This window comes from Gambusia affinis, linkage group LG03, assembly GCF_019740435.1.
Source record: "Gambusia affinis linkage group LG03, SWU_Gaff_1.0, whole genome shotgun sequence".
NCBI classification, from domain to species: domain Eukaryota; kingdom Metazoa; phylum Chordata; class Actinopteri; order Cyprinodontiformes; family Poeciliidae; genus Gambusia; species Gambusia affinis.
Genome location: NC_057870.1, coordinates 20,550,666 through 20,567,980, shown reverse-complemented (window position 1 = coordinate 20,567,980; position 17,315 = coordinate 20,550,666). Strand labels below are relative to the sequence as shown.

Below are 17,315 nucleotides of genomic sequence, written 5' to 3'. Positions count from 1 at the left end.
TCTTGCTTGAGCCAACACAGCTGTGAAGTGAACAAAAGCTTATTGTTGTTTAAATATTTGGTTGAAGCTCTAAAAACATTCCGATGGGTTGAATCAAAGCAGATCTGTAACTTCTGCTGGACTGCTCCATCCACTTCTTAACAGTCTTATCCAACAGGCTTAGAAGTTTCAAATTTCTACCTGTAGCTCAGAAGGAGACCAAGCAGACAATGATAAAAATGCCTCAAAGTATCCCTGTTGACAATATGGTATAATTTTTTATTTTAAACCTGTGTAACAATTTATCTGTGTGTTTTTTTGTCTCTGATTGGATACTTGATATTCTGTCTGTATTTAGGAAGTTTATTGGAGAGGTTTAAAATCCCTAAAAATAAGAGGCTATGTTTTCCCACATCTCTTATTAGCTCAGTGAGCTGCTTTTTGAGTCTCTGATGTGCAGGTTTGTGGTGGGATGTAAACATTGGCCAAAACAAAGGAGGAGAACTCCCTCTGTGAATTAAAGGGCCTTGCATTCTATAAAGAATGTACACCAGCCTTTTTTTATGTAAAGGCAGATTCCACCTCCTATCTTTTTCCCTGAGAGCTCTTTGCTCCGGTCCGCTAAAAGCAGCTGGAACTCCAGCATTAGAAGTGCACTCTCCAGGGTGTGTTCACCGAGCCAGGTTTCAGTGAAACTGTGGGCAGATCAATGGAAGTCTGAGTTTATTGAATTGCGAAGGAACAGTTCATCCATTTTGTTAGCCAGGGAGCAGACATTAGCCAGGTGGATTGAGGAGAAAGGTGTGCAGAATCCCCCGTTGCCAAACCTTCACAAGCACGCCTGCCCATTTAGCTCTTCTTTGTCTCCAGTCAGTCCCATAGAGAGTCACTACTGCACCAACTAAGATGTCAGTAATGCTGAAGTTGATGACAATTTGAGAAAAAATACCTAAAGAGAGCTGTCCGATAGTTATCATTTCCTCTCTAGAGTAAGAAACCACAGAAATTTAAATGATTTAATTTTGTAAAGAGCCTTGAGACATTTGTTGTGAATTGGTGCTATAAAATTGCATTGAATTGTACCTCAATACAACTTAATAGTTCCCTCATTTTCTATTGGATTTAAACTACTCACCTGTATAACAGAACCTGGATCACAAAGGTTTTTTTTTTTCTTTTCTACTCAACAGTTGTGCAGGTCCATCAGGTGTTGTCTAACTGATGCCTCTTTAGTCCACTTTTAAGTTGTTTTTGGATAAAGGAAGTGAAGAGAATTGATGCATTTACACAACTATAAACTTAGGGCTAAAAATTATTTGTGACAGTGATAGTTTTACATTTAAAATTTGTTTCCTTTAACCAAGGACAGGTTTATGGTGGTAAATGACAGTCATTTCACAAAAGATATAATTAATTATAATGTAATTCAACTTGATTTATTTATATACTGAGGCATAGAAAAAGTCAGTTCAGTTAAATCGCACATGCAGTCCAATTGATTATAGTTATCAAACAGGACATTTAGCTCAGATATTTCTTCACATTAGTTTAAAACTTTTTCTGTCTAAGGAGACCAACCAGATGGCATAGTCATTGACTCGTAGCATTTACACCTCCGGTAAGAGCGTGTAATGACAGCAGGCGTTTGCTTGTGTTGTTCACTTTGCAGCAGTCCCTCATACCAAGCATGCATATAATGAACAACAAAAAAGGAGCATCAATCAAAAAATAATAAATGTTTCCACTGATAGTTTTACAATTTTGGTTTAGTAATTAGCTTCATATCTTTGAAACTGTAAAGCCCATTTGCTATCACTAGTCACTACCTCTTTTTACAGGTTCTCAATCTGATTTAAGTCTCTTCTCTAATGATCCTAAAATCCAGACATACTGCTGGAAAAGACATGTGAGGCTCAGGAAACTAAAGGGCGGATTGAAACTTTGCATTCAAAGTCTGCCAAGAGAGAGTTTTAAAGACAGATGATGATAAAGGAAAACTTAGATGAGTGGAAGCAAAAGAAAGCACTCATTCATAAAGCATAAAAGAACCTCAAACTTCATGCAGAGCAGTCATTCTTAACTCTGAATGGTTCCACTTTGGAGCAAAGCACAAAAGAAATTTGAGAACGAAAATGTATCAAGTAAAAAAAAAAGCACAGGTATCTAAGGTTGTAGCAGATTTGGTGGGGTGTAAAGGACAGAAAAAGATAAACACAAAACCACCTCAACTCCTGAAAACCTCTTACCTCAGAGTGTAGGTTCTACCCTTTGAGTGTTATAATAAAATAGCATAAACATGTGCAGCGAGAAATTAGAAACAACTGAAATCTGTATCGGCAGGTCAAATTTTTAGAAAAGATTTCCTCAATTGTACACAACATCCTCAATTGTAATTTAATCTAATTATAAATGCAAGTTTTCTGAGAAGGCTTCAGAGGTGTGTTTGAGAACATTGGTAACAAACACTGCTATGAAGACCAAGTAGGTCAGAGATAAAGTTCAGGACATCATCTGTCATCAAATCTGAAAGATTGAGCAAAGAGGGCATTCATTGGGATTAATACTTTTACAATGTGCTGTATGTATTAAAAAATGGTCAGTGAGTTGTAATGTGGGCTGACTAAAAAGGATTTCATTAATTTGAGAGACATTTTAATTAGCTAAATTTGAAGATAATAATGACTGATATGATGAAAATGTGGTGAAAGTGGTCGCTAGTTTAATTAATCTAATATGTAGTGCTGCTATATAAGCTAAAAACCAGAAAGGAGTACACAAAGATCCAGTGGATGCTTAATTATAGTGCAGTTTATTTGGCCTAAGTAAGCATTTATCTAAAATGCATTTTTGCAGCTTTTTACAAATACTAATGCAATACTCTGAGCAACTTGGGTGCAATAAAGCCAGAGAAACATTACTTAAAAAAATAATAAACTGACTACAGGATGAAGGGGCAGAGAAAATGGTGAAAAATTATAAGTCTATACAGTTTAGCTGTGTGAAAGACAGGTTGATGGTGCACAGCAGTGTATGGGCAACTAGAGATGATTTTAGGAAATATGAAAGGTCATGCTCACCTGAAAGGTGCCAAGCTTTTTATAATAGAGTGTTGGGTTTTTACAAGTGTTTGTTAAGCTGTCTGTGGGGACTCCAGGAGGTTGAAGCCAAGAGGCTTTGAGGTAAAAGGAAGTGAACAGAGGGAAAAAGAAGAAAAATGAAGCAGAAAAAAGGTGAAAGGAGATGGATTTTTAACGTGAAGAGGATTTAAAGCAATGGACATAACTGATGTGTGATGCTTCAAGGCCTAAAACTTTATTTTTTCCCCATATGGGGATAGATACACACAACCGCAGTAAATTCCTCACCTAGATCTTAGTTCCTAAACACGCTTGGTCAGAATTTCAGCTGAGAAATGAATGCTTTTGACCTGGGCTTGCTGGAAATGCCAAGCGTTCCATGTGAGGATAAATCTTTATTTCTAAAAATCACTGCCTGTGAGCCACAGAACAGCAAAATGCCTGAGGCAAGGGTAACGATCACCAGAGCTAGCTGCTCAGAGAAAGACAAAACAAACAGCATTAACACCAAAACAAAACAGGTTGCAGATATCTTAAAAGGTTTTTCAATTTATTGATAGATTTATCTTTTGATCTTCATAACTCCCCATTGTCAAATATATTTTTGCCCATTTCTACACCAACTGTTGTTTTGTTTTGCTAAATAAACATGTTTATGGATAGCTTATTGAATGAGACATAGTGTACCGCTCACAAAAATAAAGCAAATTAAAATAGAAAAAAGCTCAATTGGTGAAAAAAAGGTAGTGCAGAGAATATATAGTTGAAACGAGATATTTATATAGATTATTATAATTTTCTCTTCATTGTCTGACATTCAGTATGTCTACATTTTGTGTTTTGAGATTACCAACATTATCTATATTTGCATAATGCCACACCAATGAGTGAGATTTTGTTCTTAATTTGTGCTATAAAATAGCACTATGTGCTCTCCATGCTTATAGAGGTATTTTCTCACACAATCAAGTAATTCTGCTAGTTTTCATGACATCCTGTACATATAAAAATAACTTTGAGACTTTGCATCATAGCAGTAGATGATGCCTTGGAAGAGGCCGCTTTCTCTTTAAGAACCTCCCACACTTTCTGACACTCCCATTCAGCTCGCCATTGCAACTGTTAACAGCGTTGGACTGAGGAATCCACCTCAGGAACAATCCAGCATACAAAAAGAAAAAACTTGACTGATCTCAATGCGACACGTTTGGGACAACTGTATAGTGGCTCTCAGTCCGGATGCGTGGCGAACCAACCGCCAGGAAGAGCTAGCGGTTACAACGGCTCTAACGGCAGAAACCTGAAGTTCAGTCTTTACACTCATTAAACTATTTCCAGCTCTTACGCTGCACAGCTCAGCAGTCTCATTACGTCAGATCTCTCCCGCAAACCAACAGTGCTGCAGGCCTGGGGGAGAAGGGCGGGACCCACACTGGCAGTCTGCATTCTGATTGGTTCATACACTCAGAATGCAGTGTATGAACCAATGGTCGTTAAAGTTAATTAAAAAGCCTTAAATTTAACTTACTGAAACCTGCAAAAACCCTGGTTAAAAGGGTTTTTGCAGCCTCCTTAACCCCTTAAGGAGGCCTCCTTAACCCCTGTCTCCTAAAGAGGCATACCCACTTTATGTGGGTTACACAAGCATCCCTTTATGCCTTATGGCTGCCATAGGAGATTCAAGGATTTCTCAAACATGAGACATATAGTTGTAGGATGACCATTTGTTGAGCTGCAGGAATAGACCCTTTACTTGGAGTACAGCAGAAAAACTGATTGGAAGATTAGTTACTTATTTGCTCCTATATAAAAGCCAACGTGTATTGGATGTTCCCCTGGATTTTTTTATTTTGAGTTACTTAATTTAACACTTCTTCATTGAGGGAACCTATTTTTTTTGTGTATTTTATGTTGTTTTTGGATTAATGGCTTCTTCCTTTCTTAATGTGATGCATTTTACCATAAATATTTTACAGTGGTGCTGTACTTCAGCTAAGATGGCAAGATCCTTTGATTTGCATGTTTTGCAACAAAGCAAGATGTGCGAAACTCTCTCTCTCTCTCTTTCTCTCTCTCTCACCCCTACATAATCGTTCGTAATTATCTCACCTACAAACTAAATGTTTAGTTTGAGTTAACAGGCAGTTTTGTGAAAATAAAGGTTAAATGTTTAATAAGTTTAATAAATGCTACACCACTGGGCTTAATTTATTTTTACCATATTATTAAACGCTGAGCCTGTCTCTGGCATTAAATGGCTAGAACAAGGACGGGAGGTTACACTCATACTCCTCGATCAAAACTGACATTTATCAGCAAGGATTCCATGATACTAAAAAATTCCCATTATGATGATCTAATGAACAATCAAGCACACCCAGCCTGAACGCAACCATCAATCACTAGGAAAGCTAGGGAGCACTTGGAGTTCAGAACAGATGGATTAACGAATCTTTTTCAAAAGTGACAAAATAAACAAGTAAACATTATTTGAAAGCCAGTCTGGCAGTATGAAAATATAAAATGCCCATTTAAAAAAAAAATTTTTTTGACCTTTTTCTTTGGTGGTAAAATTTGCAAGTCAGAGAAAGTCGATAAGAACTGGGGAAATAAGAATAAGAGTTTCTGACAGAAATCCAGGAAGCTGCAAAGATTTGGGTTGTTTTATGGTAGACTTAAAACAACCCAAGGAGTAACCTTACTGTTACCCCTGTTCAGTAAGTTGAACAGGGGTAACAATCTTTTGAGTTAATGTGTGGTCATGGTGTTAATGGACCTACACAGTTTCTTGGAAAAATATTTCTTAAACAGATGATTTCCTCGATGTGTAAGAACGGTGGCAATTTTACCCATCTTTTTTTTTCCCATTGTCGTGTCCTGAAGCACCTCGATGGAAAGTGTCTCAAAGTCAATGATATGCTCAGTGGACTAGTACATGCTGAAGCTTTGTCCTCTGAAAAGGAGGACCACCATCCAAGAAAAAATATTCAAGCTCCAAGAATAGAATATCTGCATGTGGAATGCCAATTTTGCAAACTGACCTTTGGGTCTTTCTCTTAGAAAAGAGAAAGAAGAGGGGGAAAAAAAATTTCACGGTAAACATTTATATTTTGGCATGTCTTTATGTTTGTTTTTTTTTAAAGACACTAATACACTTAGTCAAAACTGTGTCCTCTGGTCCCTATTTAGCAGACTAAATTCAAGGTATTATTTATGTTTTACAGCATTTATGATCTCTATGGTTTTGTGTGTGGAGGATTTTGCTTTCAGAAGCACAGTATTTGCACAGTGTCTCTCCTGCTGGTATCACAAAGAACCTCAAAATTCTGGCCTTGATGGAAACACTCTATCACCAAAGCACTTGTGGCCTTAACAACTTTAATCAATCCGGTTAATTGCTCATATGTGACACTGGCAGTGACGACAGTGTCATCCATTTTCCATATCAAATAGATCATTAGCTTGATGCTTTACATACTGAAGCTTAGCTCGGTTGCGCTCTCTCTCCCTCTCTCTATCTCTTGCCGTCTCTTTCTCTCACCCCATCTCTCTCAGTGTTGCCAGCATCATTAGCAGTAGTCTCAACCAAAGTGCTTTAATTAGGATTACCTTGACTTGCAATGTAGCTCATTAAGAGCAGATGAGTCACTGTAAAACATTAACACTCGCGTCCTGGTTTTGTGATCATACAAAAATAATTTCAAATAGGAGTAATTAACGTGGTTGGTGCTTGAATGAAGATCCTTTTCTATCTTAAGTCAATTATTTTATCAGAGTCCCAATATAACATATAGTGCAGCGATACTATTGTGACAGATTTTTAGGTATTTCACCAAATATTCACAATAGAAATGAGTGTGTTTCTGCAGGACAAGTTTTAAAGCTCTTACATATAGGATTAGTTTAGTTAACTACGTATTGAATATGCAGAATACAAAGACTGTGACACATTTTTAATTCAAGTGCTACAGTCTGCTGCTGCATAGAAAATATTATATTTTATTTTTATTTTTTTTAATAAGTCACTATTGTGATCAAATGGTGTATGCCAGGAGTCCAGTACTACAGAGCCAATTGCAACCTTTTGATACATTTCCAGTCCAGCACATCTGAATCAAAAGTATGGATCATTACCAGGTCAACCTTGATGATGTTTAGTAGGTTATTCATGCATTTTGTTCTGGTGTGTTAGAACAGAGTTGCATCCGAAGGTTGTAGTAGAGTGGAAGACTTGAGTGGAGAGTCCTGGAACCAATTTTAACACAACTAGCCATATTTTTTCACCTCTTAACAGGTCATGGGCAGGTCTCATTTTAAACCTTTAAGCTTGATTCTTCAGATATCTTAAGTTTAGAAAATAAATGAATAACATTGTACACACTCATTCATTAATGTTAGATGCTTACATACACTAAGTGCTTGATCCACAAAGATTCCAAATAAGAAGTGCTAAATTGCATGAACAACAACAACAACAAAAAATTGACTTGGGTCTGCAACTTCTACCACTCCGTCGCCCACTAGCCATGTACTCTTCAACTCAGTCAACCCAGTATTACGTTAAGTCTTACTTTGAAAATTTGAAAAAAGGGATATTACTTATGTGGCCAATATGGCCCCACACTCTGTCTTTGGCACAAGGGGGAGCAAGCAATTCAAAAACCCAAACAGCAAAGCAATCAGGTTCAAGATATTTTATTACAAGGAAAGTCACTTTAATAGTGATGCGATAAAACAGTCCTCTTTTTCTCAATAAAATCCAGGATTCAGTGATTGTCCTTTAAAAATAAAAGTCACCAATTAGAGGCCACAGGTTGGGCTCCACTTATTATGCTGCTTCTGGTGGAGGTGATCCGTCTGCAGCGCATTCTCTTGCCGACCCACAGTTGACTGCATGACGCTCCAGCACTGCTCCAGTCTTCGACATGCCATGCCCCTCTTCAGCCTAGTTCAGCTAAAAGAAAGAAGCAGGAAAGCACCTGCATCCCCGCACCAAGATTCCATTGGAAGACGTATTTCCTGACTCAACATAAACCAAGTTATAACAATTGAATTAATTTAAAATAAGTGATAATAACTTATTACAACATTGAGGTTGGATGATGTTCTTGTGCAGAGGACATTTCCTTTTATTTGTTTTATATTTAATATCCCTTGTGGTCCCCAATGATGTTCTTGTCTGTGGTGGCTATTAATGTTCAGTTTTGTTTTTGAAGTAACGTGGCACAATATTAAAGTTTCTTTGTAGTGTTTTTCATTTTGGTTTAAATGCATAAATATTGTCAGCTGTCTGGCAGTATTAATCTATCCTATGAAGACATATTTTGCCTGCACAATTTGTGGAACATGCCGCAGATAATTATATTCTGGGCTACATAGATGCACTGCTAAAGACCTAATGGTATTTATCATGCTGCAGTAAAGTGATGATGTGCTGTAATTACTTACTAATTCTGCAGCTCAAACTCAGCATTGTTGGAGGATAGTTTTAATCTACATTATCTTATATTCTTTATATGTTCCAAATATTAGATTTTTTTATTTTTATCTTGGACAATAATAATATTTGTTGTTAATCTGTTGCTAAGAGATGAGCGTGTTTTCTGGTAAATAAGTGCCTCGAAGTAAACATCTGATTTTTCCTTTTGCAAAATTTACCGACTGTAAATTTCTTGTGTCTAAGCAGATAAGCTGTATTTCGAACGAGCTTATGTTTGAGAAATAATGATTAATTTTGTGTTAAGAGATTATCATTTTCTTCTGCTAACAAACTGCTGGGAAGTATAAATCAGATTTTTACCTTTGTGTCGAATATCTATTTCATTTTCAATACCAATGACAATAATAATAATTTAACTTTTCTGCAAAATTCACCAACTGTACAATTCTTGTTAAGTAGTTGTGTAAAATAAGCTGTATCTCGAAGGAGCAGAAGAAATCTTATGTATTTTGAACAATAACAATATGTGTTGTTGATCTGTTGCTAAGAGATGAACGTGTTTTCTGGTAAACAAGTGCCAAGAAGTAAACATCTGATTTTTACTTTTGCAAAATTTTGCGAACTGTAAATTTCTCGTGTCTAAACAGGTAAGCTGTGTGTCAAAAGAGTTATTTTTATAGACAATAATACATTTTAATTTAGTGTTAAGAGATGATCGTTTTTTTTCTGCTATCAAACTGCCACATAGTATAAATCAGATTTTTACCTTTGTGTCGAATATCTATTTCATTTTCAATACCAATGACAATAATAATAATAATTTCACTTTTCCGAAAAATTCACCAACTGCACAATTCTTGTTAAGTAGTTGTGTAAGATGAGCAGTATTTCGAAGGAGCAGAAGAAATTTTGAACAATAACAATATTTGTTGTTAATCTGTTGCTAAGAGATGAACGTGTTTTCTGGTAACCAAGTGCCAAGAAGTAAACATCTGATTTTTACTTTTGCAAAATTTTGCGAACTGTAAATTTCCTGTGTCTAAACAGGTAAGCTGTGTGTCAAAAGAGCTTTTTTTTTTATAGACAATAATTAAGTTAGTGTTAGGAGATGATCATTTTCTCCTGGTAACAAACTGCAACAAAGTATAAATCAGATTTTTTTTCCTTTGTGTTGAATATCTGTTTTTTAATATATTCAACACCAATGTAAAAAAAAAACACTTTCACTTTTCTGCAAAATTCACTAACTGCACAATTCTTGTTAAGTAGTTGTGTAAGATAAGTAGTATTTCAAATCAAAAGAGCAGAAGAAATCTTATGTTTTTTGAACAATAACAATATTTGTTGGTAATCTGTTGCTAAGAGATGAATTTGTTTTCTGGTAACCAAGTGCCAAGAAGTATACATCTGATTTTTACTTTTGCAAAATTTACCAACTGTAAATTTCCTGTGTCTCCAACCGCACATTTCTGGACCAAAATCAGCGTGATGGTAAATGACAGGCAGCCCTCTGCAATGGGAGGATGGAGAGAGGGAGGATTTGCATCATCCGAGTCAGAACTTTCAACTTGTTATTCCCAGTCATTAATCAGATTCTGTTATGTGCTAAACCACCTGCTGAAGTGAAAGAAGTGAACAATGCAGTCTTCAAAACTTCCAGCACTCTTTTAGAAAGTGGTTGCAGGGAAAAGGAGGCTTATCTCTGACCTCCTGCATTATAATTAGATAAGATGAACGAGAAGGTGTGGAGGGCTTTCATGACTCTGTTCACAATAAAAGGAGTATCTTGACATTTATTTTAGCCATAAACAAAAGGAAAACAAAATATTTCAGAAATGACTCACTTTTACATCCTCTCCAGTGTAGTGGAAAGTCATTTTGAAGAAGTAAATGGTTTACAGGATGTTGGGATATTGTTTCTGGCTTTCACTTGTAGTCACTAAGCTCAGGCTGTACATATTTTTGACAACCTCAAAGTCTCGAATCAACTATTATGGAGACCTGTATGGTTCTTCTGATACCCAGAATTGTCTGCTGTGTTTCCAGCTGGAACTTTTACAACAGACCAATGGTCTACAAAGGAAGTTAAAACTGTGCAATTTGGACTGACTATCTCCAATAGTGAAAGAACAAGAAGATCATTTGATAATTCTTAGTGACATTTGTCTGTTAACCAGATTTTACACAAAAAATTTAATGAAGGACAAGAGGCATGGCAGTAACAGACTGATATTTTAACCACTGCATGTATTTTGCCGCAGGATCTGAGAATCCAGACTTGGCAACAACATGCGGAAAGTATTTATAGGTAACTGGCACATTGTGTCTCATTATGGAATGGCTGTGCCATGATATTTACAGGTAATATGTGCAAGTAGAGACATTACAGAGAAAAGGAATAAAGCTCCAGGAGCGTAGGATGATTTGTGATGAGTAAAATATCACCTACATATATGCAGAAATCAGTAAAGGTTTGATCCTGTGTTTCACACCAACAATTAGAATGTTATTTTTATAGCTGGATTAGTTGATGCTTAAGACTAATTTCATCCTTTGTGAAATTACTGTAGTTGTCAACATTGGGTCCCATTTCCATTTTTTTTAAGTTTTATTTTTATTTTTAACCAGGTTAACCTTTTAAGCTGTCACTTCAAATTTATGTTATTGTAGGACAAATATTTCTTGTGAAACAATCAACAAATCAGCAAACATCCCATGAAATATGTTATCCTGAATGGCTCACCATACAACAGATTCAGCAACTCTTGATTAAATGTGACATATGACAACTATCGAGCAATGTCATGTTGTTCAGAAATAGTTGCACGATGAAATGTTTGCTGGAACAAACATTTCACCGACGCTCATCCGTCTCTCCCTGGCTACAGCACAGTGTCTCCATTTCCTCATACACCTCTTCCTCTTTTTAAGGTTTGATACTTCTAACAGGAGAGTTAATGCCTTTCTCAGTCACTGCTAAAATAAAATTGCTTTGAGATGTTTGTGATGTGACTCAGCAAGACTGTATACTCTCTGGCACATAGAGTGCTTTGCAAAACACATAATACTAACTGAAGACTTATGACTAAGAAACAAGCACATCTCAGGGATGAAGTTATCCCCACTTCAGCTAGTAGCTGCAAAGAACTTGGCCCTGCCAAAAGTTGACTATAGAAAAACTATTATGTAATAAACTTAAAGGTTCATTTCAAATCAAATGTTGATTCGTGTCTGATCAACATATAAACTTTTGTGGGGGGAAAGTTTGTCTGTGTACCCTTTCTGCATTCATGATTGAAGACAGAAATATATTTAATTCTGATGAATACGCTATGTGGACAAAATAAGTTGTTGATCAGATTAGTATGATGAATGACAATTGATTTAGATGTAGCGACTGAGCGAATGAGAGCTTATTTGCTGAATTTACTCATGCAGAGAGACAACACATTTTCCTCGACAAAGAAAATGATATAAAGTCATTAGTGATTGCTTTCATATTTCTATCAGTGATCAGTTTATTTATTCTAGTATATTTAATTTTGAACCCCATGTTTCTCTGTTTGCAAATACCCTGTGAAGACCATTAATGTTAAGGTTAAAAACAAAGTTATGGTCACTTGTGCTTATGTACTTTTCTTTCTTCAGACATCCGTGGTATTGAGGATTTTCTGGACCGTACCTCTCAGCAAGGAATGGACGTGTCCCTTCAAAAAGTGGAATCTAATGTCAACATGATGATCACAGGTCTTTTCAGAACAATGCGTGTAGAGGAGCTGCATCGATACAGAGATACGCTACGTAGAGCAGTGTTGTTCATGAGCCCAGCTACTGCCAAGGCTTTCATCACCGAGGTAAGGAAGGACGGTTCTTTTGCCTGATCTGCATTTGTTTCACTATATGAATGGACTATCAACATACTATCAACTGAAACTTTTATGTGTGTGAATGACATTGTAAGCAGAAGTTTTCATTTAAAGCATATTCACTTTACAGTGTTTTAAGGGATAAGACTACAAGATCTATATGTTTTGAGTGTAATTAGAACAGCAAGAATTTTTTTTTTTTACCAATTCTTATCAGATTGCATTATCATTGTCATGTTTTATTGACTTAACTGCACTCTGTATACCCTAGTAAAAATCAGTTATAAAAGTTTTAATGTTAGCTCCTCATCATGCTACTAATTACATTATCTAAAAAATAGGAAGCCGCTGGAGCTTTTACTGTGATGCCCTGGATCTGCCAGAAGAGTATTAATATAATAAATGTCTCTTTCTCTCTCCTACTACTTCAGGGTCCATTGTAAAACAACTCAAATTAAACAAGAATATACATATCCAATTTACTGTACATTAGTTTGATTTAATTTACCTTCTCACATATGTTCCAACTACTTCCATCCAAATACTACAAATCTGCATCCAGCATATATCCCTAAGCCCCACATCCCATCAAGCTCTTTATCGCTGCAGAAGACAATTAGAGAAGTTCCTTTGCTCTTATACATAAATGATATGGAGGTCATGGTTGAAAGCAATAGACTGTAGCATTAGGTATGAATTCATAATTTGTAGGGGTAGGATGGGCCTTAATCCCATGTGTCATGTTCTCATCTCAGTTTAATTAAAAGTGACCTCGGAAAGAGCAATCACAATCTAATTTGGTTGGAGGCGTGACAGGGAGGGGTGAAAGATGGGGTGTTATCGTGTGAATGGGTGTTCACAACTGTGTATGTGGGTTTGAGTTTTTGTACATTGGCATCATGGAATCAAATCTGAAGCTGTGCTGCTATGTAGCGGTCTTTGATATTAAGTCTAAAGGTCCAGGACATCCTGAGGGAATCTTTAAAGTCTGCTTAAAATATTAATAGGCTGTCATATTTTCAGAGCAATTTTAAAGAAAAACATGTTTATGTATCCTATTTTAAAACTTTGAGTTCAAAGAAAAATCTTTTGCCTTGAGCACTTTTGATTATTAGTTCTTGTACTATTTGTACAGAAATACAAATAGTGCAATTTGTTACAGAGTGCCTAAAACAATCAAAAGGGGTAGCACATACTGGGGAAAAGAGCAGGGGTTCTAAATGCACATGCAGACATATGGAAAAGTGTAAAGTGAACCCCTGGTACAGAGCAGAGGAGTCTCATTCCACTCCGTGTCCACGTTGCAAATAAATCATACATGTGCAAAGCTGAGAAACGCTATCACTCAGTGCTTGCCACACTTGCAATTCCAACTCCTGAGTCTCCAAGGGAACAGGTTTCTGAGTGAGATGATTTTTTTTATTTTTATTTATTTTTTAACCTGTATGATATGGTCACTAACCAAGCTGTACAATTGTAATATTCAGCTGCAATAGCAGTCAACCTAATGATGGCTACTGCATCCTTGGGTAAATTATTGCAGCATTAAACAAATTTATAAAAAATGTAAAAGTTTGCATAGAATAACAAAGACAAAACCCATAAGAGCCAATTTTGGCAATTTATCTGCAAAATAGTTCATTTTGGGGTTAGTTACACTTAATGATCCCCTCTAAAACTTGCTTATTTTAATTGTTCACACCCTAATTACTTTAATATACATAAATACACACAGCATAAACCATCTAGGCACTACTACAAAAGCTGATATTCACAGTCCTCTTTATATTTGCTCTTAAGGGTACAACCTATTAGCGCCAAGGAAAATCAGTAATTTTTAATTGAAAGTAATATTTCATATTTAACTAAAATAATATTTTAGATATGCTCTATGAAAAAATTTGCAAATAGGATCAAATAATTTGGAGTTGTGTTCCACAGAAAAATCTGCAAATTAGCTAATTTGCAAATACTGAACCGCCAATATTGAACTGCTATTAGGCTGCAGCTCTTGTAGGGTATTCCAGACCTGTGGTGGTCAACATGAATTAAAAGAGGAGTCCAGTTTGCATATTTGATTAAGTGATCCAGGCTGTAATGGGAGAGACAAAAAACATTCTCAATATGTATAGAACTAAAAATGAGCTTTACAAATTAGTTTCACAACTTTAAATAACAATAGGAGACTAAGGCTGTTGGATCCAAATGCAGGGATTTATTTTAGTGCTATTTGCATCGTACTTTATAACTGAGGGCTGGATCAGCAGTAGCTTTCCACATGCAAGATTCATTTGCATTGTGAACATAAAATTAAATGGATATGTTCCCTAGATGACTGCAGGACGACTGACTATAGTGATTGGGAAATGGGAGGGGCTGCCAATAACACTGGACAATTACCTCAGAATCAACATGAAACATAACATGGAGAGTTTTTGGAATTGGAGTATGAAGTTTGTAAAAGGGTGGTGTGTTCCTGCCAGGCAGGTGGAAATGATCAGAGTGACACACTAAAGCAGGGGTGTCCAAACTTTTTGCCAAGAGGGCCAGATTTGATAAAGTGAAGATGCCCGGGGGCCAATAGCTTGTTGGAACATTTTTTAACTACTTAAGTTTCATGCAAATACACACTGTTATAAAACAATTTTCATTGTCACATTTATCTTTATTTTTCAAATGACAAAATGACCAAAATATAAGCCACTCAGGCAGATGAGAACAACTCTAAAACACAAATTCTGCCTTTCATTCATATCTGGAGAGTCAGATAACATTGAACAAACTGCATGAAAGACCTTCAATTTACATATTTTAAAAATATCTTTGCCTCATGAACATTTTAAACAGGAATTATAAATAATGCAAAGTTGTCTGTTATTATTAAACCTTAAAACAAGTGAATTTTGCTCTTGTCATTTACAATATCTTTCAGAAAGTAATAGTTTGTGTCACATCTACAGGTTCATAACATCAACAGTAATAACCAAATCTTACTCAAGAGTTTAATAAAAATAAGAGCCATAAATCCAAGTGCATAAATGTTCCTTTGGCTTTTCACTGTTGATAGTCACAGATGTTACCGTTCAAAATACTCAATTTCAGATTGATCAAGAAACAGATAACTTGCTGACACTAATGAGAAGGATGATACTGAGATCTGGATTCCAGTAAAGAGGTCAGGTCTGGTTTGATAGCAGTGGTTGAAATGCGAAAAATGTCACGCAAGTGGGAGTCACTTAGTCTTGACCTCAATCGGTTCTTATTTAAGTTCATGACAGAGAATGTCTTCTCACACAAATATGTGGAGCCGAATAAGCTCAACGTTTTCTTAGCAAATGTTCGCATTTCTGGAAACCTGTCTTTATCCAGCTTGCAGTAAAAGTCAACAAGAGAAAGCTGCTGGTGTTTGCCGCGCCATTCATCGTCACACTGCAGCTCAATGAGCTCCAGCTGCAGCTGTGGAGGAGCATCATCAGGGTCCACGGAGAACGGAGAAGAGAAAAGCAGCATGTCCTTTTCAATAACTGCAAAATCCCGAAAGCGGTTGTTAAATTCCACAGAAAGAGATGCGATAGCTGTTGCATAACTCTTCATTTGCGCACCGATGTTGTCCTGGGGGAAGTGCGTGGTGCAGGGCTCTGTTTGGGACAAGTGTCTTTGGAAAAGTTGCAGCTTGGTTACAAAGGCCTTGATGTGAACATATAGCTGGCTCACTACTGCATCTCATTCAGCGCATTCAGATGCTTCGTTATGTCAACCAAAAAAGCCAAATCTGCCAGCCATACAGGATCGGACAGTTCTTCCATCGGATGCCCCTTTTCACTCAAAAATTGTCCAATTTCCTTTTGGAGAGCGAAAAATCGCTGCAGTGCGGACCCCCGACTTAGCCACCTCACATCGTTGTGATATATTACGTCTCCATATTCAGCCTGGATGTCAAGCAAGAACTGCTGAAACTGTCGGTGGTATAGCGCTTTATTGATCGCCTTTACCACTGATTTCATAACATGATCAAATTTGAGATGTTTGGCGCAGAGAACCTGCTGGTGAATTATACAGTGAAGTTTAATGGCGTTACCTCCTTCTTCGCTGACTTTATTGCAGATCAGTGTGGACAACCCACTTCGCTCACCAGCCATGGCAGGCGCACCATCGGTAATGATCCCAGAAACTTTACTCCATAGTAGTTTCATATTACCAACAGCTTCACAAACAGAAACGAATAAATCCGATCCTCTGGTTTGGCCTTTCATGCTTTGGAGGTCCAGGAAAGGAGCTTCCTCTGTTATGTTCATATCGTTGTCAACTCCTCTTAAAAAAATCAGTAGCTGTGCAGTGTCAGATGCGTCTGTGCTTTCATCGCAGGCTAATGAGAAATAATCAAAAGCCTCTCCCCTGTCCCCAGTTGTCTCTGAATATCCGACGAGATCTCCTCAACTCTCCGTGCTACACTGTTACGTGCCAGGCAAACATTCGCAAATTCTTGCTTCTTCTCAGGGCAAATGTTCTCCACCATTTTCATAACACAGTCTTTGATAAACGTACCTTCAGTAAAAGGTTTGCCATGTTTAGCTATTAACATGGCCACTTCGTAGCTTGCTCTGGTGGTATTTTCTTTTGACTCACAGGCCCGTGGCTGTTGTGATGCCAGTGCAGCTTTGAGCCGCTTCACTTTTCAGCACAGTCACTCCCTGTTAGCTTCTTGTTGTCTCTTTACATTGAAATCCTTAAACAACGCAACCGTCTCATTACAAATTAGACAAGCACAATTGCCTTGATTTTCAGTGAAGAAGTACTGTAATTCCCATCTCTCTTGAAAGCGGCGGCCCTCACTGTCAACTTTCCTCGTTTTCTTTGCAGTGGCCATGGCAGAAATGAGCGAGAGGGGTTCGGCACACGGATGCAGACAATAGTATTAAAGTGGTGCTGCCACCATTTGGTGAAAGGAGGAAT

At 37.0% G+C, this 17,315-nt stretch overlaps 1 protein-coding gene across 12 annotated transcripts in view; it reads left to right on the top strand.

Moving 5' to 3' along the window:
* The window catches only part of grid2 (glutamate receptor, ionotropic, delta 2), a 460,579-nt gene that overhangs the window by 266,873 nt on the left and 176,391 nt on the right, over positions 1–17,315 (top strand). For 7 of the 12 annotated variants that reach the window (XM_044111473.1, XM_044111478.1, XM_044111477.1 and 4 more), the window contains one exon: positions 12,145–12,350. In XM_044111473.1, coding sequence (XP_043967408.1) covers positions 12,145–12,350 — 206 coding nt within the window. Of the gene's footprint in view, positions 1–9,074; positions 9,144–9,474; positions 9,544–9,902; positions 10,050–10,121; positions 10,239–12,144; positions 12,351–17,315 lie in introns of those variants that run through there. The other 5 variants (XM_044111482.1, XM_044111484.1, XM_044111483.1 and 2 more) reach the window with 5 other exon arrangements.